Source organism: Leptodactylus fuscus, chromosome 6, assembly GCF_031893055.1.
Source record: "Leptodactylus fuscus isolate aLepFus1 chromosome 6, aLepFus1.hap2, whole genome shotgun sequence".
Taxonomy (NCBI): domain Eukaryota; kingdom Metazoa; phylum Chordata; class Amphibia; order Anura; family Leptodactylidae; genus Leptodactylus; species Leptodactylus fuscus.
The window spans coordinates 77,182,461-77,206,270 of NC_134270.1; the positions used below are offsets into that span (position 1 = coordinate 77,182,461).

General features: G+C 45.1%; 1 protein-coding gene across 1 annotated transcript in view; it reads right to left on the minus strand.

Annotated features, from left to right (window-relative positions):
• The window catches only part of LOC142209584 (uncharacterized), a 29,069-nt gene extending 17,720 nt beyond the window's left edge, over positions 1-11,349 (minus strand). Inside the window, exon 1 of the mRNA XM_075278593.1 lies at positions 11,091-11,349. Within this exon, the coding sequence (XP_075134694.1) occupies positions 11,091-11,178 (88 nt within the window). The 5' untranslated portion in view covers positions 11,179-11,349. The remainder of the gene's footprint in view (positions 1-11,090) is intronic.
• Positions 11,350-23,810: the final 12,461 nt, after the last annotated feature.

Here is a 23,810-nt window from a genome sequence, read left to right on the forward strand (position 1 = left end):
CATATCAACAATGTCTCCACTGTATTAGTTCACTTTGATCGCAGATATTGTAGGCCAGGGACCCCCCCTCGCCTCAAAGTTAAAAAATGTCCTCTGGGCCCAGTCCACACCGGCCCCGTACCTTTAAAGAGGACCTTTCATCAGATTGGGCACAGGCAGTTCCATATACTGCTGGAAAGCTGACAGTGTGCTGAATTCAGCGCACTGTCGGCTTTCCCGATCTGTGCCCTAGGTAAAGCATTATTGGTCCTGGTACCCTAGCGCTTTACAGTCAGAAGGGCGTTTCTGACAGTCAGTCAGGAAGGTCCTTCTCCACAGTAGCACCTATCACGCTGTACTGTGTGAGCGGGGAGGAACGCCCCCTCCCTCTGCTCACAGTGCTCATACATAGACGAGTATTATCAGGTGGGGACACTCACACTGTACAGCGCAATAGGTGCTGCTGTGGAGAAGGACGTTCCTGACTGACTGTCAGGAACGCCCTTCTGACTGTAAAGCGCTACGGTACCGGGACCGATAGCGCTTTACCCAGGGCACAAATCGGGAAAGCCGATAGTGCGCTGATTTCAGCGCACTGTCAGCTTTCCAGCAGTATATGGAACTGCCTGTGCCCAATCTGATGAAAGGTCCTCTTTAACCCCTTCCCGACATGCGCCGTAATAGTATAGCGCATGTCGGGTCTGTAACTATGGCGACCGCCCGGTAGCCGGGCGGCCGCCATAGCCGCCGGGTGTCTACTGCTTTAAGCAGTAGACAACCGGCTCTAATGCCTCCGATCGGTCCCCAGACCGATCGGAGGCATTAACCCCTCCGGCGCTGCGGTCAAAGGCGCCGGAGGCGCCATTTTCCCGACGGCGCATGGGCGCCGCCATTTTGGCAGGGATCGCTGGCTCCTGGAGCATGCTCCAGGGCCGACGTCATGTTGCCATGACAGCCGGGAGCCTTGTTAAAGGCTCCCAGCCGGTCGGCAAATTCTCTCTTTTGCAGGCTGGTCTATGCAGCCTGCAAAAGAGATGATGATTTTTTGCAATGCATTGCAATGCATTAGCATTGTAATGCATTGCATTAGTGATCAGACCCCCTGGGGTTCAACACCTCTAGGGGGTCTAATAAATGCAAAAAAATAAATAAAAAAAAAGTAAAAAATAAAAATAAAAAAATATAAAAAGTATTAAAAGTTCAAATCACCCCCCTTTCCCTAGAACAAATATAAAAGTAGTTAAAAACTGTGAAACATATACATGTTAGGTATCCCCGCGTCCAAAATCGCCCGCTCTACAAATCTATAAAAATATTTTTCCTGTTCGGTAAACGCCGTAGCGGGAAAAATAGTCAAAAGTGCCAAACCGCCGTTTTTTCACTGTTTTGATTCTGATAAAAATTTGAATAAAAAGTGATCAAAGCAATAACATTTCCCGAAAATAGTAGAACTAAAAAGTACACCCGGCCCCGCAAAAAAAGACGCCCTATGCATCCCCGTACACCTACGTATAAAAAAGTTACGGCCGTCGGAATATGGCGACATTTAGAAAAAAAAATTTTCAACACAGTTTTGGAATTTTTTTTAGGGGTCAAAATGTAAATAAAACCATATAAATTTGGTATCCCCGGAACCGTACCGAAACACAGAATATAGGGGACATGTCATTTTGGCTGCACAGTGAACGCCGTAAAACCAAAGCCCGTAAGAAAGTCGCAGAAATGCATTTTTTCTTCAAATCCACCCCATTCTGAATTTTTTTCCTGCTTCCCAGTACATTATATAGAATAATTAATGGTGGCATCATGAAGAAAAATTTGTCCCGCAAAAATTAAGACCTCATATGGCTCTGGGAGCGGAGAAATAAAAAAGTTATGGGGTTTAGAAGGAGGGGAGTCAAAAACGAAAATCAAAAAATGCCATCGGCGGGAAGGGGTTAATGTTGCAGGCCAGCTCCTGCACGGCGAGATTGCAGGAGCTGACCTGTTCCTCCGATAGAAGGGAGCCTTATGAAGGCTCCCAGGCTTGTCATAGCATTATAGCTAGCCTCAATAGCTATGTAGCGAATCTCCCATAGACTGTAATACAGTTGTATGGCAGTCTATGGGATTTGCAATCAAATGATTACAGGATTAAGCCCCTAAAGTGGGGATAATACTGATTAAAATACATTTTAAAAAAGTTTTAAAAAATATAAAGAAAAATAAAAACTAAAATGTCAATTCATAAACATATCAAAGTAAACACATTAATACACATTAGGCATCCCTGTGGCCAAATACGCCTGGTCTACAAATTTATATTAAAAAAAAAATCCCATATGGTAAACACCATAGCAGGAAAAAAAATCAAAAGTGTGAAACCACCAGGGTTTTTTTTACGCTGTTTTTAAGATTTTTCTTAAGGAGTTAAAATGTAAACAGAAATACCGAAGCATAGAATACAGGTGACATGCCATTTTGGCTGCAGAGTTAACACTGCAAAAACGAAGCCTGTAACAAAGTCGCACAAATGCACTTTTCTTCAAATCCACTTCATTCTGAATTTTTTTCCAGCTTCCTAGTACATTGTACAGAATAAGAAATGGTAGGATCATGAAGAACAATTTTATCTGCAAAAATTAACCCCTCATCTGGCTTTGAGAACAGAAAAATAAAAAAGTTAAAGGCTTTGGAAGGTGGGCAGTCAAAAACGGAAATCGAAAAATGTCACTGGCCGGAAGGGGTTAAATTTGGTCTGGTTTACTTGCTTGAAGCATGTTGTATCGTCCCATACAAGACCACGACTCGTCTGAGCAAGCTTTATCTCAAAATTTAGATGTTTATATTTGCAACAATACCCATATGGCAGGAGCTGTTTCGATTTTTCCCATCCTATTTTTACTGGAACTTCTCACAAGGTGTACATTCCTGTTATACCTGTTTTGTCGTCTGTACCACTGTACAGCAGCAAGAACAATGAATTTTACACAGTATTGCTGCCATGTAAAGGGTTTTGTTGGGTTTAGTGTATACGTCTTGATATATGCTCAAAGAGTATATTCTATATATGTTCATAAAACCACTATAACCTCAACAGATTGCACAAGGTTATGTCCATTACAAATGTGCAGTGAATCTACTGCAAAATCTGCATGGGTGTATTTTGCTGCAGGTTTACCTTTTTACATCTGCTGTGAAAATTGGCAACAATTCCTACAAATGGTCGTATAGTGCATGTGAATCATGCATTATAATGTGGATTGTTTCCACTACTCGTGAATGTAGTCCTGAAAATGATTACGGTATATTGCACGGTGAATTTTGGTGTTTAAATGGCCTTTAGCATTGGGCAGGCTGGTACAATATGTGGGTATAGCTTTCTTTTTGCCCTAAAGGAAAGCAGCATTTTGTGCCTTCATATAAAGTTGAGCACTGCAAAAAAACTAACTATACTATGTGATATACAGTACATTGCACTCACGCTGCTGTCATCAACACCTCATTTTATGAAATCTGCTCAATTAGTTTTTTAGCATTTACATTTGCTTTTACTAAGCCACTAAAAAAGTCACAAGATCTGTAAAAAAAACAAACAAGAAACTCCCCCAGCATATAAAGTATTCTATAACAACAATACCATGCATGGGGTTTTCCCTTGCGTTGTGATCTCTACCTGTTATTAAAGGGAAAATCCAGTGAAAATTTCCTTCTGTGCTAGAGCTGGAATAGTAAACAGACTTTGCCAATGGAAAAGGAAAGTTTAGCTATGAAGCCAACACTAGTATGAATGGGTTTTACAATGATACCCCTTGAACTTTTTCATATTTTGTCACCTTACAACCAAAAACTTAAATGTATTTTATTGAGATTTTAAGTGATAGACCAACAGAAAGTAGCAGATTGTGAAGTGGAACAGAAATGATACAAGGTTTTCAAAAGTTAGATCAAATAAAAATATGAAAAGCGTGATGTGCAAAAGTTTTCAGCCCCGTATACTCTGATACCCCAAAATAAAATCCAGTGCGCACAATTGCCTTCAGAAGACACTTAATGAGTTAATAGAGTCCAGTTGTGTGTATTTTGGTCACAGTATAAATACAACTGTTCTGTGAAGGCCTCAGTGGCTTGTTAGAGAACATTAGTGAACAAACAGCATCATGAAGACCAAGGAACTCACCAGACAGTTCAGAGATAAAGTTGTGGAGAAGTTTAAAAGTAGGGTTAGATTATATAAACATATCACACTTTCAGCATCCCAAGAGGCACTGTTTAATCCATCATCCAAAAATTGAAAAATTATTCTACAACTGCAAACCTACCAAGACACATACACTGACACTTTGAGCAAGGAGAGCACTAGTCAGAAGAGCAGCCAAGAAGCCCATGGTCACTCTGGAGGAGCTGCAGAAATCCACCATTCAGGTGGGAGAATCTGTCCACAAGACAACTATAAATCATGCATTCCACAAATCTGGCCTTTATGGAAGGTGGCAAGAAGAAAACCATTCTTGAAAGAAAGACATAATAATTGTTTTTTTGCAGTTTGTCACAAGCCATAGAGGGGACACAGCAAACACGTGGAAGAAGTTTCTCTGGTCATATGAGACCAAAGTTGAACTTTTTGGCCTGAATGCAAAGCACTATGTGTGAGCTAAATACAGGGCAATCCTGGAAGAAAACCTGTTGCAGGTTGCAAAATACTAGAGACTGGGAAGAAGATTCACCTTCCAGCAAGACAATGACCCTAAACATACAGCCAGAGCTACAGTGGAATGGTCCATTCAAAGTCTAGACCAGACCTGGGCAAAGCAAGGCCTGCGGGCCATATCTGGCCCTCTGACTGATTCAAACCGGCCTGCATAGCTTGATTAGGGAGGCGTGTCTAGGGAGGCATGTCTTAGGGCCGGCAGAACAGTGCAAGAAGATGGAGACGTGATGTGTGTGTCATAAGGTACTGAGAGGGGAATGTGAGATGCAGGGTGGAGTGTGTGTGTGTGTGTCTCTCTCTCTCTGTCTGTCTGTGTGTCTCAGTAACCTAGGGGCAGAGATGGCAAATGGAGGGGGGGGGGGTCATGAAACTGGGGGAGAGAAGGAGGGGGATCTGAAACTGAGGGAGAAATGGAGGGGGGACATGAAACTGGGGGTAGATGAAGGGGGCACTTAAACTGGGGGGACATTAAACCGTGCAGGTAGCTGGAGAGGGACCTGTCTGCCTCTAGTTGCCCCCAGTTTAATGTCACCCTCCAGCTACCCCTACGGGTTAATGTCTGCTTCCAGCTGCCCGATTTTAATGTCCCCCTCTAGTTGCCCCCAGTTTCATGTCCCGCTGCAGCTGTTATTAATTTATTGACCCCCTCCAACTACCCCCACTATTTAATGTCCCCCTCCAGTTTCATGTCCCCTCTAGTCTCTCCCAGTTTAAACTGGGGCACCAGGAGAGGGACTTAATACTGTGGGGCAGTTGGAAGGGGACATTATAATGTGGGGACATATAATGTATGGGTGACTGTAGGAGGATTATACTTTGTGGGGGCACATGGAAAGATGATTGGGAAGTCAACGTAGAAGTTTGCCGCCGTGCGGCCCTATAGCATACTTTCAATTTCTCATGCGGCCCTATGGGAAAATTAATTGCCCACCCCTGGTCTAGACCTAAACCCATTGAGTATCTGTTGCAAAACATGAAAATTGCTATTCACAGATGCTCCCCATCCAATCTGACTGAGCAAAGAAGAGTATGCAAAAATCTCTAGATACACAAAACTGGTATAGACATATCCCAAAATACTTGCAGCTGTAAATATATATATATATATATATATATATATATATATATATATATATATTACAAATCTTTGTTTCACAAGCCTTTTTTTACAGTACAAGGTTAGTCATTGGTCAATGTATATATTGCCTATAAAAAAACATAAGTTGGAAGCTTCCATTATTGATGCATTGGGGAATATTTCTCACTTATTCCATTAACAATAGACAATATTGAAGTGTGAACAGAGCTAAGACTTTTTATGAACATATTTAACAGAAAGTCAAAGTGGTTATTAAATTACTATATTAAAGTAGTTTCCTGGAATTTTAAGAATATTCTAAAACTGTGCACATACTCATAATTGTTGAGGTGTGGTATATTTTGTTTATATACCCCATACCTATAAGGTGAATCCATTTACAGGAAATATTTTATAGACATTTACAGTTGGCCTGGTCATAGAGTAACTTTATGGATAAGACATAAGCAAACAAATACTAGCGCCAACTTGTCCAGTAGGTCTAAACTCCCATACAGTTACCATAGCTATAAAAAAAATTTCTTGAATATTCACATGACAACATTGTTACTCAATATCTTATGGGTTTTCTAGTTTTATGTACAGTATATGAAGCTTGTTGCTGAGCTGGACAACTTGTACAGCTGTGTACATACAGGTGCTTTAAGGATAAATTCAGATGGCGGGAAATAATTATTCCCTGACTGCCATAGCAATGGAACGGCTCCAATGATCTCCCTGCAAGAGACAAACCAGGTGGCTGAAAGTGAAAGTAACATCTCATATGCCATGGTGACATTTAACCGTAGCATAACCGTAGCATAAAACTGCAAAGAGGCAGGTGCTATGGAGCTCTGATGCAAAACACCATGCAAAGGCTTAGACATATACTCAGACATATGCGGTTTGTATATACCGCTAGAAAGCCAACAATGCGCTGAATTCAGTGCACTGTTGCCTTACCCATTATGTGTCTTACCCATTACCTGTTATGTGCCCCGGGGCTAGAGTTATCTCTGCCCACTGTCAGAAGGCCGTTCCTGACAGTGTAGCTGGGCCATGAGAAAAATCCTCCCCTACAAGTACTCGTCCATAACCCTGTACTGTCAGAGGGGGCATTCCTTATCACCCAGGGATGACGCTAAGCTGTGAGGAACGCCTACCCTGACTGTACTCGTCCATAGACTAGTTGAGCTGAGCGGTAAGGAATGCCTCCTCTATGGACGAGTACTGTTGGCTGGGGGGCGGTCCTCAGGGTCAAGATAGACTGTCAGGAACGCCCTTCTGACAGTGGGCAGAGATTGGTAACGGCACCAATATCTCCAGCAATGGGGCACATAACGGGAAAGCCAACAGTGCACTGAATTCAGATCTAGACTCTTTGCTGGCTGCTCTACTCCATTTCTGGGTGCTTTTTGAAGTATGTTTGTGGTCACTGCCCCGCTGGAAGACTCAGAACCTAGGACGCAAAACCAGCTTTCTCACACTGAGCCCTACATTAAAACTCAAAATCCTTTGGTAGTCTTCAGATTTCATAATGCTTTGCACACAGTCAGAGGCGGCAAAACAACCCCAAAACATCTTTGAACCTCCACGATATTTGACTGTTGGTGCTGTGTTCTTTTCTTTGTACGCCTCATTCTGTTTTCGGTAAACAGTAGAATGATGTACTTTACCAAAAAATTCTGTCTGGGTCTTATCTGTCCACAAGATGTTTTCCCAGAAGGATTTTAGCTTTCTTGCATACATTTTGGCTGTAAACTGCAATCTAACTTTTTTATGTCTCTGTGTCAGTGGTGGGGTCCTCTGGGGTCTCTTGCTTTAGTTTTTCATTTCATTCAAATGTCGATGGATTGTTCACGCTGACATTGATGCACCCTGAGCCTGCAGGATAGCTTGGATTTCTTTGGAACTTGACTCGGGCTGCTTATCCACTATCCAGACTATCCTGCGTTGCAACCTTTCATCTATTTTTCTCTTCAATCCACATCCAGGGATATTAGGTACAGTACCATGGATAGTGAACTTCTTGATTATGTTGCGCACCATGGACAAAGGAACATCAGGATCTGTGGAGATGGACTCTGGCGATGTTGATATTTTTCTACAATGTTGGTTCTCAAATCCTCAGACAGTTCTCTTCTCCTTTTATTGTTCTCCATGCTTAGTGTGGCACATACACAACACAATGCAAAGATTGAGTCAACTTCTCTCCTTTTTATCTGGTTTCAGGTGTGATTTTTATATTGCCCACACCTGTTACTTGCCACAAGTATCATGTGCTTGAAACAAAATTATTTACCCACAATTTTGAAAAGGTGCCGGCCCATTTTGGAATTTTGTTGAAATTAAGTCCTATTTGCCTTTATTTCTCAATTTTTTGTGTTGTTCCAATACACTCAAATGAAATAAACGTGTATAGCAAAACATGAGTAATAGAAATAGCTTTCTGGGATAAATACTTCATTTTCTGGAAAAATTTGAGGGGTGATAACACTTATGGCTATGATTGTATAATTTACTGTATATTATTATTATTTTTTTTTTTTAAACCACCATTAATTCCATGGTACTGTACATATGCAAAGGGTTAAAATAGGTTTAAAATACATAGTAGAAAGATAAGTACAGTTAAACACATAACTAACTACATGACTGAACTTAAGACTTTCAGTCTACAAGGAAAAGCAAATGGAGACAATAATAGAGGGGGTAGAAGTTGCTCATCTGGTTTCCTAGTGGTAGCAAGCCTATTGTAGCTTGTTAGCTTTTCTGAAAATGTGGGTTTTCCAGTTGCTTTCGAAGGTTTACATGTGCAGGTCAATCTTACATGTTGGTTTTCCAGAAATTGTAGGATGCATAGGAGAAATGTTTTAGAGAAATCAGAGGGTGAAGGAAGAAGTTTTGTGAGGATCAGAGATTACAGAAAATTAGGTCAGCAATGTATGGAGGGGACAGGTTGTATATGTCATATGGTTAGAGGTATTTTCATCTCAGCCCGCCATAGAAAAGAGCAGAATGCTGGTCTCTAAGTCAGAGCTATGGATGCAATATAGTACAGTAAGCTTCAGGATTATGGAAACAACATTGCTTTGCCACTCTGTTTCTGTTTCTTAATTATCTCTGTGGGACTTAAAGGGTTGCCCATCATGGACACTTATTCCTTTTCCACAGGACAGGTAATGTGTCTAATTGCAAGGATCCAATCGCTGGGTCTCCCAGTGATAAGGTGGGCAAGGGATCAAAAGTCCCCCTAACGCCTTCCTTGTGAATGGAGCGCCAGTGTGCTTGCAGGACTGTAATCTTCAGCAGCACATGCAGCCCCGTAGAAGTGAATGGAGAACAGGTCATGCGAGTGCACTTACTCTCCATTCACAAGGATGCCTTAGGGGGACTTCTGGTCGCCTGACTTCCTTACCACTAAGGGACCCAGCAATCGGGCACCCGGTGATTGTACACCAATCTCCTGTCCTGTAGATAGTGTACATAACGGGACAACCCCTTTAAAGACCCCTTTAAAGCATAGAACGATCGTGTCTGTCTGTTTCCTTAACTCTCACCTACCTAAGGTGGCCTGGAAAAGCAGGTGAAAGAATTGGCACGGGGAGAGACAAAGGAGAAACAAGGCGAAAGGTGGACTAACCAAGCAGCAAGGGTGATTTAGAGGTCCGCAAGAGCGTTGGAAGGCCACAGAGAAGGATGTTGCGGTAGTCTATATTTATATACACACCGTGGTTAATACATTTATGTGCAACTCGCTAGACATGTTAGTAATAATAATAATAATAATAAATTTTATTTATATAGCACCAACATATTCCACAGCACTGTACAATTTGTAGGGTTCAAATACAGACAGATATATAACAAAGAACGTCATTTCACACAATGGGACATGTTAGATATTTTTGTATACCATATTTTTCGGACTATAAGACGCACTTTTTTTCCCCAAAATTTGGGGGGAAAAGAAGGGTGCGTCTTATAGTCCGAATGTGGCGCCTGGCACCCGCTGTAATAGAGAGGCGGATGTCGGCAAGGGATAGATGCAGGTGTCGGGGCCTGAGACATCGCTGCGCTCCTCTGCCCTGCATGAAGCCAGCAGCGGCAGCGGTGATACTATTCCACTCCTCCGTCCCCCCGCCGCTGGCTTCATGCAGGGCAGAGGAGCGCAGCGATGTCTCAGGCCCCGGCACTAGTGCCAGCGTCTATCCCTCGCCGGCATCCGCCTCTCTAGTACAGCGGATGCCGGGTCAGTATCGGTGGCCCCTTCTCCCCCAGGGCCGGTCCCCACCGGCCCATACCTGTGAAGTTGCAGGCCGGCTCCTGCGCGGCGATATCGCAGGAGACGATCTGTTCTAGTGACAGCAGGGAGCCTAATGAAGGCTCCCAGGCCTGTCACGGCTATATTAGTATTGCGGCTGGGTCTATGACCAGCCGTAATACTAATATACAGAATGTCCCATAGACGGCAATACAGTTGTATTGCCGTCTATGGGACTTGCAATCAAGTGACCGCAGGTTCAAGCCCCTGGGGGGGAATAAAATAGTTAAAAAAAAAAAAAGCTTTAAAAATATATAATAAAAATATGAAATAAATAAAAGTTCTAAATCACCTCCTGTCCCTAGAATATATATATATATATATATATATATATATATATATATATATATATATATATATAAAAGTAGAAAATCATATATTATAAACCACCGGGGTTTTTTTCAATACAAGGTGATCTAAGAAATAGATATTCCCCAAAATGGTAAACTAAAAAGTACTTCTGGCCCCGCAAAAAAAAAAACAAACACTCTATGCATCCCCGTACAGCTGCAGGGTCACCTGTCAATGTGGCCTTGCAGCTGTTGCAAAACTACAACTCCCATATATTAAATATTTTACCATTTTTTGCTTCAAAATTTTTTTTCCCTATTTTCCTCCTCTAAAACCTAGGTGCGTCTTATAGTCCGAAAAATACGGTATCTTCATGACCGACATAATTCTACACCAAAGTTGTGTGAGTCTTTAATACATTTATGGCATTTTACATTTCCTCTTTGCCATACCCACATTACAAAACCATTTCAGTAGGTATATAAAGTGCATTATACAATGAATTCATATTTGCTGGGCAAGGCGTCCCTATGACAGTTCTTCTCTGCTAAGATAAGGACTACAAGCTTGGAAGTATTTATTATCATGTCTGATAATAAATAGACTAATGAAACAGACACCAATTAATGTGACATATTCAGATCCCTGTAACTTCTTTATTGCATGGGCAGACCTATAGGGTTTATGGCCACCATACAATAGAGATGGAATGATGTTAGACATCTTACCTGTCAGAGCTGTCTGGCTGGCACCGCTGTTCAGATCAGCTGTGAAGCTGGAGAGAAGAGTGAAGGGTAGAGCAGATGAGTGGTACATCCTGGCCGGCTTTCAGTAACATCCACCTGAGTATGGAGAGTTGAGGTCAGTCACAAGCAGAGGACACAAGACAGTGACATAGCTCTGTCTTCATGTGATGAGAAAGTGGGTCAGAGGGGGTAACTGACAGAACAGGAGGAGGAGGTTTTACTGGAGACAGTATAGGGTAGAAAGTCCTAGTTATGCCATTGGCGCTTTGTCTTTACCTGATCTCTGTTCAGATTTCACAATGCAACTATTCCATGAAGCGTCAGGGGTTTCTCCGTCTCATTGTTTTTCGGGTAGTACTGCTTTCCCAGAGTTTCAGTTTAATGTTGCAGGATGGCAGTCTGCCAATTCTTACCTTGTCATTAGCTTCAGGGCACTCCCTGTAAGTTTATCTGAGAAAACAAAGAGTTACTGTGGGGTGACAGACATGCTGCATTCTTCAGAATTAAAGGCTATAGGTAAATGACCATTCCAAAAATAGCCTTAATGAGAGGACGAGTTTGACATGGTCAGTGCCATAGTCATTGATCAACTATGAAATGGTCACTTAAATATGTGGGTCATTCAACGGTCAATATTACATAGGTAGCTGCAATGGCACCATCTGCTGGGCATTTTGTTAGTTACACCCTCAATGCTTCCCAAGGTTCCCTTGGTAATTTTATGTAGATAAGCTCAGAAGTGATGAATGGCTCCTCTGCACCTGAATCACACTACAGCTGGAATATGTGGTACATATCCCTTACTACGAAATTCTGTTGCTCTCCAACAGTGCGGAGCTGGGTCAGTAACAGTGTAAAGTTAGGGGGAAAAATTGCACAGACACTCCTGTGCAACTGAACAGTTTATTGGTCATCAACAGACAAAAAGGCACCTCTTGTGAAGTACAGTAAAGTAAGGAAAAAAACTAATGGATCAGCTGTGTTTGAGAAGACTCTCTGTAAAGAATGACCGCAGATTGCTGAGTAGATCAGGCTGCTAGCCACCAACAGTTTCTGGATCTGTTCTGGTCTGGTGTTTAGGTGTAATCAATTTTTGTTAGAAGATTTTCAACAGAATTAATCAAACAGACAACAATGCAAAAGGGGAGAACAGAACACCCCAAATATATCAAGAAAGCCGCGCAGGGCCACAAAACAGGCGAGCAACCAAAGGGAGCATGGAGCCCGAGTGGGGTGTGGCAAGAACTGAAACAGAAAAACAAATTATGGAGGAACACGGGGGCACAGCCCCCAGCCTAAATCAGAGCAGAGGGAGACAGACAAGACAATACACAACAAACAGAGACAAGAGGAAGGAAAGAGAGAAAAGACGTAAGCCGAGAACAGGACAGGGGAAGGGAGACAGGGAAAATGCCAGAGGAGGCAAGAGGGGCCCAGACCGACATAGAGAGGGAGATCAGCAGAATAGGGCGGAAAACTCAGACGAATCCTGGAACACTACCCATGGCCGCCAGAGGGTCTCGAATTTGGAGGAGTCAGGAGCGTCCCAGGAACCCATTCTGCAAATGTGGAGAAATGCCTGCAGCCATTCCAGAAGGGAGGGAGGGGTTGGACTATGCCAGTCACGAGGGATGACCGTCCTGGCGGCCATGAGGAAGTGGTGCAGAAGGTTGCCCTTAACAGAGGAAAGTTTACCAGGTATAAGGGAAAGGAAGGCTACTTGCGGGGTTGGGGGTAAGAGAGCGGCCAGTAATCTTACTATAGAGGTAGAACACAGCTTGCCAGAAAGATTGAAGCTCCCCGCAATCCCACCATATATGTAGAAAGTTACCTTCCGCGGAACCACAGCGCCAACACAGGTCGGAGACCGAGGGATAAAACTTATGGAGAAGCCACATACAATAAAACATCGTAGAGGAAGGAGAGGGCGCGAGGAGGGGCTTCAGATCGGCCCAGCGCGACCTCCAACGTTGTGGGGGCAGGGGATAGCAGAGACTGCATGGAAAACTTTCACCAAAAGGCGGACAATTGATGATATTCCAACCAGGATAGGGAGGAATCAGGAAAGGCAGCCTGCAACTGGTCGAGGGAATGGAGGGAAGAAGAGGGGCCGGGGATGGAGCCCAGCCAGACATCGTCGGCAGCGAACCAACCCAGGAAGCGATGCGCGGAAAACCCAGGAGGGAACATGGATTTTCCAAACAGGGGGCTTAGGGGGCCGTGGACCCTAACTACAGCAGCCGACCTGCAAAGACTGTCCCAAACCGATAAGAAGTGGACTGAAGCAGGGTGGTGGTGCGAGGGCAACCAAGGGAGAGAGGGGAGGTGAGTATCAGTAAACTGGGACTCCAACAGAACCCACTGTTTGTTGCGGCGTCGATAATGCCAATCCAGAAGACGGAGGAGGACTGATGCACGATAATAAAGAAGGGGGTCCAGAACACCGGCTCCCCCCTATCTCTACGCCGGATGAGGGTGCGGAAGTGAATCCTACTACGGGAAGATCCGCAAACAAAGCGCCCAAAGAGGGATTTGAGGGAGGAGAAAAACGCCCAGGGACAGGAATCGGGAGTGCTTGGGAAAGGTAGAGAAATCTGGGCAGGGTGTCCATCTTCAAGACGTTAATGCGTCCAAACCATGAGAGTCCAAGGGACCTGTAGGAGCCCAGGTCAGCAATCGTCCTCTCCATAAGGGCAGAATAATTCAAATCCACAAGGTCCTTAGGATTAGTGGAAACCCGGATCCCCAGATATTTAATAGACCGGGGTTGCCAACGGAAGGGGAAGAGAGCGGACAAAGCGGCGACTTCCGAGGGAGATGGGGAAACGTTAAGTGCCTCACTCTTGGTCAGATTAACTTTGAAGTTGGAGACTTCGCCAAAACGGCAAAACTCGTCCAAAATCGCCGGGAAAGAGAGGTGAAGTTAGGCGACGTATAATAGAAGGTCGTCTGCGTAGAGGGCAGCTTTGACATAAGTGGAACCCATTGTGAACCCCACAATATCGGAACGTGAGTGAATCGCTACTGCCAGATGCTCCATCAGGAGCGCATAAAGGAGAGGGGAAAGGGTGCACCCCTGGCGAGTGCCATTACGGACCAAGAAGGGCTCGGATATGACCCCATTCGCACGCACCCTAGCCGAAGAGTCCCCGTAAAGAGACAGCACTCTATGGAGAAAGACCGGGCCAATTCTCACTTGCTCCAGAGAAGCCCTCAGAAAGCCCCAGTGAACCCAATCGAATGCCTTCTCTGCGTCGATCAACAGGAGACATAGGGGGATGGTCACGGGAGAGGGCAGCATTCATCACTAGGAGAGTTTTAGAAAGGTTATCTTGGGCTTCCCGGCCAGGAATAAAGCCTACCTGATCCGTATGAATGAGGCGGGGCATGAGAGGGGAGAGACGGTTTGCTAGCATCTTAGCGTAAAGCTTGATATCAACATTCAATAAAGAAATCGGGCAGAAGTTAGAACAACTAGTGTGGTCCCTTACCCGGCTTGGGAATGACCGTGATGAGCGTGGTGAGGGATTGACAAGCAAAGGGGGTGTCCACACCTAAGCTGTTAAATAACTGAAGTAGGAAAGGGGAGCCTTGTAAAAACAGGGTGTAAAGCCATCAGGGTCGGGGGATTTGCCCAAAGGGGAAGCCTGAATCGCGAGGGACAGTTCCTCCTCAGTAAAGGGGGAATCCAAGGCCACCCTGGCCATGCATGAAATGGTAGGAAGAGCCGTTGACCGGACATAGTCGCGGATCCTGCACAAAACTGAATCAGGGTCTGCAGGGTCCCCAGTTCTGGAAGATTATACAAAGAGTGGTAAGAAGCTCGAAAAGATTCCACGATGTGAGTAGGGTTGTGGAGGGGGCGGCCAGAACCATCTCCAATATGGGGGATGTAAGTCCTGGCTACTCGAGGGTGGAGACGCCGAGCAAGTGAGCGGCTGCACTTATTAGCAAATTCGTAGTAATGTTTACGTTGACAGTCACGACCCATAACGTACATTTTGTCCAAAAAGGCCCAAAGTTCCTCCCGCGCATTGAGAAGCTCAGTAAAAGTGAAGGTATTGGGGGACAGTTTATGGGCAGTCTCCAAGGCTGTATCTTTACCAAACGGGCCAAGATCCAGGCCGACCGCTCCGTTTTGAGGCGGGAGCCATGTTTGAGAAAGACTCCACGTAGAACACATTTAAGAGCTTCCCAATGCAGCAGGAGGGGGGTTGGGTCGTGAGCGTGGTCTAGTTCGAACCCTTGGATAGTAGTCAGGACATCAACACGGCAGGAGGCATCTTTTAGCAGAGAGTCATTAAGGCGCCAGGTGAAAGGGCGCGGAGCAAGGCCAGGGACAAGAAGAGACACAAAAACGGGTGAGTGGTCCAACCAGAGCGCTGACCCTATCCGAGCCGAAGAGTACCAGGAGAGAGCTTGGTGGCTGACCAGGAAGAAGTTGAGGCGGCCGTAGGAGCTATGAGCAGGGGAATGATAAGTATACTCTTGCCCCTGGGGGTTAAGAATTCTCCACACGTCTACCAAGCGGAGAGAATGTAGAAGGGCCCTGAGCTTCCGTAACAGTGCGGGAGCGCACGGGAAGAATCAACCGATGGGTCTAAGACAAAATTGAAGTCGCCCCCCAGGACCACCACCCCCTCACAGAAGTCCGACAACTTCGGTAAGAGGGGCCGACAGTAAGCTATCTGCTGCTGATTGGGAAGATAACACCCTGCCACCATCACTACAGAACCGCCAATACGTAGTTTCAGGAAAACCTACCTGCCCTCCGGATCGACCACCGAGTCCAGTACCTCATGCTGAAGAGACCGATGAAAGGCGATGGGAACCCCCTTCGACTTCACAAGCAGGTTGGCGCTGTGCAACCACGTCGGGTAGTAACGGTTGCAGATGGCGGGGATATGGTCCTTCTGCAAGTGCGTTTCCTGTAAAATCAAAATGTGAGAGTGGAGCTTGTGAGATTGATAGAGGATCTGGCTCCTCTTCTGCGGGGTATTAAGACCCCTGACATTAAGGGAACAAAGCATAACTGAGGCCATTGTCTCGCGGAGGCAAAGAAAAGAGAAGGGGAAAGGGAAGAAAAACAGAAAAAATGGGGACACAGAAAAGGGGGAGAGACAAGAGGGGAAGACAAGCACAAGGGGGGAGAAGAACAAGGAAAGTAAGGAACAACGACGAGGGGGAACAACACACAAAGAACAAACACCACAAAGTGGGGGAGGAGAATCCTCCCTAGAAAAGATGGGGAAGGACGACTGATTCACCTGGAAATCGTGTTAACACTTAAGACGAGGACCCCGCAGGGAGTGGAGCCAAGCACGGATGGAGAAGCTCCCCCCAAAGGCCCTGCACCTGACAAAAACATACGTCAAGAAATAAAGAACCAAAACCTAAGCGACCGACCAGGCCTGGACACGTCATAGGAGAAAAAACAGTGGAAACATTCAAAATCAGCTGCCATGCGAGAAAAAACACAGGTCACAAACAGTCTAGCTCATGGTGGAGGGACCTCACGCCAGGATGGGCCGCCGTCAAAGGCACAGGATCGGGGGCTGGACCTCCTGTAAGGACCCGGAAGCGGGTAGACAGCAAGGGCCAACTACCAATATTAACCGAGTGCCAACATGAAAGTGGGGATGTCACGATGATGCGGGGCAATTACACGGCCCTCCCTCCGGACCTGGAGATGGAACGGGAAGCCGCAGGAGTAAGTAATACGATTGTGTATCAGGACGTCCAAGAGAGGCTTCAGGGCTTTCTGTTTGGCCAATGTGAGCCGAGAGAGGTTGGGCATGAGTTGGAGCGGATGATCCTGGAAGAGCACTTGGTCTGAGTCCCTGACCTTCCGCATGATCTTCTCTTTAAGTTGATAGCGGTGCACTCTACAAATAACATCCCTTGGATTGTTGGGGTCTTTCTTCCAGGGAAGAAGGTTTAAAGGGATTCTACCATTAAACTACCTTTTTTTCTAATGAACACGTCAGAATAGCCTAAAGAAAGGCTATTCGTCTCCTACCTTTAGACGTGGTCTCCGCCGCACCGTTCCGTAGAAATACCGTTTTTAACCGGTATGCAAATGAGCTCTCCGCAGCAATGAGGGCGGGCCCCAGCTCCTGAAACACCGATGAGCGCGTCCCCATTGCTGCCCAGAGCTCTTTCCTGCGCCGCCTCCTTGTTCTGCAGCAACTCCGCCTCTTCTGGCTTCTCTTGCTCTTGTAGTTCTATACAGGAGCATAGAGAGGCCACCCCAAAATGGCCGCTGGCCAGCTCCTGTATTGAACTGCAAGAGCGGCTACCCCAAAATGGCCGTCGGCCGGCTTCTGTATTGAACTGCAAGAGCGGCTACCCAAAAATGGCCTCCGGCCGGCTCCTGTATTGAAATGCAAGAGCGGCTACCCAAAAATGACCACCGGGGTGGCCTCTCTATGCTCCTCCATAGAACTACAAGAGCAAGAGAAGCCAGAAGAGGCGGAGTTGCTGCAGAACAAGGAGGCGGCGCAGGAAAGAGCTCTCGGGCAGCAATGGGGATGCGCTCATTGGCCTTTCAGCGCTGGGGCCCGCCCTCATTGCTGCGGAGAGCTCATTTGCATACCGGTTAAAACCGATATTTCTACGGAACGGCGCGGCGGAGACCACGTCTAAAGGTAGGAGACGAATAGCCTTTCTTAAGCTATTCCGACGTGTTCATTAGAAAAAAAGGTAGTTTAATGGTAGAATCCCTTTAATGCTGTTTAGGTAAAAAAAAAAATAAAAAAAGTCCCGTGGTCCCCCTCCCAAACTGCCGCCCTGAGGCGGCTGCCTTACCTAGCCTCAGTAGAGGTGCGGCCCTGAGCCTGACACTGCTCCATCCTGCTGCTATTGGTGGAAACTCATAGCTATGCACTTTGTGTTCACACTGCACCTCCAATACCAGGATGGGCATTTATAATTAATAATTTAGAAAGCTAAGTAATTTAGATTACTCTGAAAGAAAGTTTAGACGCTAAAGGTATTGTAACTTCCACTTGAATCAACCAATATTCAAACTGTGTTCTCCAAAAAAAAGGCATAAAATATAACTTTTATTATTAATTTAATAAAATATTACCCCGGGTATCAGACAATTAAATAAAATAAAGAAACTCTATACCCTACATTCTATTGAGTTAGAGATACTGGGTATTAATCCTAAGAGGTGAAGATTGTTGTCTCATTTATTTTTCCCACCTGTTCACCCAGAAAACAAAAGTAATTTTCAAGATATATCTAACTCCTTATACCAACGATGATAGGGTATATATTTTGCTAAACTGGAAGAAATTGTATAATCCCTAATTTAGCAACCAATAAAGAGATGTCTTTACTGATATCTAAAAGAAGACAGTTTCCATACAATGCTGTCCATATATGGTGGAAATGGATTTTAATATGGCTAACTTAGTAGCGCATACTCCTTTGTTGACCCATTCCTCCAATTAAATATTTAGTCAAAGTGATAGCTAAAAGTAATTGCTAGCGGAGATCCTATATAAAAATAGATCTAGGTCTCCGTTCACATTTAACAGTCCTGTCTCAACGCGTTTCTCTCCTCTACTAAGGAGTTCATCAGGAGACTAAATGACTACTAGAGTCCGCAGACCCTCTGTTTCGTCTACAGACATATAGGTATACCGCGCCTCTCAATAATCTCTCACAAGACACGGCACCCTCATAGGTTTTTTACGAGCATAATAGTTCACTTCCTCAATATTTAAGATGGGCAGTTAAAACCACCGTTCCCCGTGCCTTGATGGTAGGCACAGGTACAGAGATGAAAGCTGAAGGCATCACGGCATTGTACATCCCTTTATACCCGGGACGTAAGGGTCTACTCACCCGGCCTTTCGCGCGCATCGCTCCAGAGTGGGGGCGTGTCTCCCGGAACTCCCGCGAGAGCCGCTCCCACCCTCTGATTGGATTACACGCGCGAGGCTCGGTTGTTATGGTGACGGTGACGCTACTAGCTCACCGTTCATGATCGGAGAGTGTTATTCTTTCAGGACATCCAGAGTCAGGTAGATATCATCATGATGTTCCCCTTGTCACATCCTCTACCCTCAAAGTCGATAGTTTGCAGTAATTCACAGCAACCCTGAATCAAATATATACATGTTTTACAGGGATGCGTTTTTTTACACCAAAAACGCACCATATGAATCCATACCAAGATAATAATGATGAAGGTGCGTTTTTCACGCAAAACGTGATACAGCAGGATGCACCATGGTTCTATAAATATCAGTATCTTTTTAATAAGAACCATAATCCACAGATGCATAAATATATAGAGAAAAATATGTTTCATATTCATTTGGGCCTATGACTGTCCAACCTCATCATCAATATATATAAATGCCATCCCAAAGGTGCATAGCCCAGAGATATCATTCCCTGACTATCAATATATTCCCTAACTATCAATCTATATATACAATACTCTACCCTCTGGAGGTACCTCTCAAACCCAATCAGATTTTGAATCCAACTCATCAAGTTTAATCATGTTCCTCAAAACTCCTATTACTAACCCATAATATGTTGGTATGGTGGTCTAAAAACTTTTTTTTATTATTATTTATGGTACAATATCGGTAAACGATCTGATTGTACATGTCATAAAGACCTACCCCCAAACTAACACAGTCACATTCTCAAAAGAAAGGAATTGACATCAAAAACTCCCCTATACAGGAATTATTTAGATAAAAGATGTAAAAGAAATAATTTCATTCAAACCGTCCGGTTTCATACTTTTTAATTTGTAAGTCCACTTCGCCTCTTGTTGTAACAATTTTCTATCCAAGTCACCTCTACGTATAGAGGGTCTAACTATCTCTATCCCTTGGAATGTCAGAAATTTTAAATCGCCATTATGTTCCTCCCAAAGGTGTCTACTTATGGGTTGATCCTCTTTCCGATTCACATACCCCACATGCTCTAAGATTCTGCGTCTTAGTTCTCTTATGGTCTTTCCTACATAGTTCTTTCCACAGCGACATGTAACCAAATAAATTACCCCACTGTCTCTCCCTACAAGCATCACAGTATTACTGTACGTATGCATTATACATACCTAGTAATACTGCCATATTTATTTATGCATATCCGGTAAACCTGGTGATATATAATAAATAAATATATTTATTATATGCCGAGTAATACTGCCATCAGTGCCGGATTTAGATGAAAAGAGGCCCTAGGCTATTCCACTTATGAGGCCCTTTCACGTCCCGTTTTTAAGTTTGTAAATTACATGAGAGATAATAAAATACATCATTACTGTGATATATATCAATATGTTAAATGTGAGCAGTAATCGGCGTTAGCTTCTTTGCCTCATACTCTTGTAGCTTCTTTTTCTTGCGTTTGCAAGCGCCACTTTCAAATCTTTTACTCATTCTTAGATTAGCTGAACAAATACTTTATTATTGAGAGCGCGATCCTTCGTTGCTGCTCACCGTGTCGAATACAAAGTAGAAGAGAGAGTGACTTATGTCAGCTCCTTGTTTTTGTATGTCGCGGGCAAGTTGTTGCTGCCATCTGGTGGTAGCTCCGCCACAATCTTAACCAATACATTTTTATGTTTGTTTATTAGTCATATGCGTAGAATTTCTCCGTATTTTTGGCTGTGTTTTAGTATTCACTGTTTTTAGAATAGTGTAATTTTAATTTTGCTAACAATTTGAATGTGTGCCCCTCTTGATCTTTAGGCCCTAGGCTGAAGCCTAGATAGCCTATTGGTAACTGGTAATTGGCACTGGCTGTCATTCTTGTAGGGAGTGATATGGGCAGGTAGAATATATACATTGTATGTAGCATCTATAGCAAAAGGAATCTCTGCACTGAAGTCATGACCCTGGGTTCGCCTTCCCCTTGACTACAAGGACTCCTTCTGTAGCAAAAGGAGTCCCTGCACTCAGAATTAGTCATGGTCAAGGGGTGTGTGCAGTACCCCAACTGCATGCCATTTGCTCCCTGCAAACAGCAGGGCACATAGCTGGGGGCAGGCAATTTAATTATTACAGGGGAATGGAAGGGCACCATAGATTTGATAAAGGGACATGGGGGGGGGGGGGGGACATTCCTGTATATTATAATAATATATAAACCTTGGTAGTGCAGGGATTACAGTGTCCTTGCATTATTTAGCCAGGGCCACGTGATTTAAATCATAGGGTCCTGACTTGCATACTATCTAAATGCTAAACAATAGCCTTCGCTTTCCAATCCCCCACATGCAGCGCTTATATTTAAAGGGATTCTACCATTAAAAATCTTTTTTTCTGTGGCTAACACGTCGGAATAGCCTTTAGAAAGGCTATTCATCTCTTACCTTTAGATGGGATCTCCGCCGCGCCGTTCCTTAGTAATAACGTTTTTTACCGGTATGTAAATTAGTTCTCTGGCAGCGATGGGGGTGGGCCCCAGCGCTGAAAATGCGATGAGGGTGCCCCCACCGCTGCCTGAGAACAGGATCCTGCGCTACCTCTATCTTCTGCTGGATCCTCCCCTTCTTTCTTCGTCTTTCTTCGGTGGCTTCACCTCTGTCGCCTCTACTAGTGTCTCAGTAGCAGAGCCAATTGCGCAGGCATCAGAAGAAAGACGAAGAAAGAAGGGGAGGATCCAGTAGAAGATAGAGGCGGCGCAGGATTCTGTTCTCAGGCAGCGGTGGGGACGCCCTCGTCACATTTTCAGCGCTGGGGCCCGCCCCCATCGCTGCCAGAGAACTAATTTACATACCGGTAAAAACTGGTATTACTAAGGAACAGCGCGGCGGAGATCCCATCTAAAGGTAAGAGACGAATAGCCTTTCTAAAGGCTATTCCGACGTTTTAGCCACAGAAAAAATATTTTTAATGGTAGAATCTAGAGATGAGCGAACAGTGTTCTATCGAACACATGTTCGATCGGATATCAGGGTGTTCGCCATGTTCGAATCGAATCGAACACCGCGTGGTAAAGTGCGCCAAAATTCGATTCCCCTCCCACCTTCCCTGGCGCCTTTTTTGCACCAATAACAGCGCAGGGGAGGTGGGACAGGAACTACGACACCGGGGGCATTGAAAAAAATTGGAAAAAGTCATTGGCTGCCGAAATCAGGTGACCTCCATTTTAGACGAATAGTGGATTTCAAATCCGGGTCATATGAGAATGTGAACTTTGTGACTATGAGACAGGGATAGCTGTACAGGCAGGGATAGCTAGGGATAACCTTTATTTAGGGGGGAATGTTATTAAAAATAACTTTTTGGGGCTCTATCGGGTGTGTAATTGTGATTTATGTGAGATAAACTTTTTCCCATAGGGATGCATTGGCCAGCGCTGATTGGCCGAATTCCGTACTCTGGCCAATCAGTGCTGGCCAATGCATTCTATTAGCTTGATGAAGCAGAGTGTGCACAAGGGTTCAAGCGCACCCTCGGCTCTGATGTAGCAGAGCCGAGGCTGCACAAGGGTTCAAGCGCACCCTCGGCTCTGATGTAGGAGAGCCGAGGGTGCACTTTAACCCTTGTGCACACTCTGCTTCATCAAGCTAATAGAATGCATTGGCCAGCGCTGATTGGCCAATGTATTCTATTAGCCTGATGAAGTAGAGCTGAATGTGTGTGCTAAGCACACACATTCAGCTCTACTTCATCGGGCTAATAGAATGCATTGGCCAGCGCTGATTGGCCAGAGTACGGAACTCGACCAATCAGCGCTGGCTCTGCTGGAGGAGGCGGAGTCTAAGATCGCTCCACACCAGTCTCCATTCAGGTCCGACCTTAGACTCCGCCTCCTCCGGCAGAGCCAGCGCTGATTGGCCGAAGGCTGGCCAATGCATTCCTATGCGAATGCAGAGACTTAGCAGTGCTGAGTCAGTTTTGCTCAACTACACATCTGATGCACACTCGGCACTGCTACATCAGATGTAGCAATCTGATGTAGCAGAGCCGAGGGTGCACTAGAACCCCTGTGCAAACTCAGTTCACGCTAATAGAATGCATTGGCCAGCGCTGATTGGCCAATGCATTCTATTAGCCCGATGAAGTAGAGCTGAATGTGTGTGCTAAGCACACACATTCAGCACTGCTTCATCACGCCAATACAATGCATTAGCCAGTGCTGATTGGCCAGAGTACGGAATTCGGCCAATCAGCGCTGGCCAATGCATTCTATTAGCCCGATGAAGTAGAGCTGAATGTGTGTGCTAAGCACACACATTCAGCACTGCTTCATCACGCCAATACAATGCATTAGCCAGTGCTGATTGGCCAGAGTACGGAATTCGGCCAATCAGCGCTGGCTCTGCTGGAGGAGGCGGAGTCTAAGATCGCTCCACACCAGTCTCCATTCAGGTCCGACCTTAGACTCCGCCTCCTCCAGCAGAGCCAGCGCTGATTGGCCGAATTCCGTACTCTGGCCAATCAGCACTGACTAATGCATTGTATTGGCGTGATGAAGCAGTGCTGAATGTGTGTGCTTAGCACACACATTCAGCTCTACTTCATCGGGCTAATAGAATGCATTGGCCAGCGCTGATTGGCCAGAGTACGGAATTCGGCCAATCAGCGCTGGCTCTGCTGGAGGAGGCAGAGTCTAAGGTCGGACCTGAATGGAGACTGGTGTGGAGCGATCTTAGACTCCGCCTCCTCCAGCAGAGCCAGCGCTGATTGGTCGAGTTCCGTACTCTGGCCAATC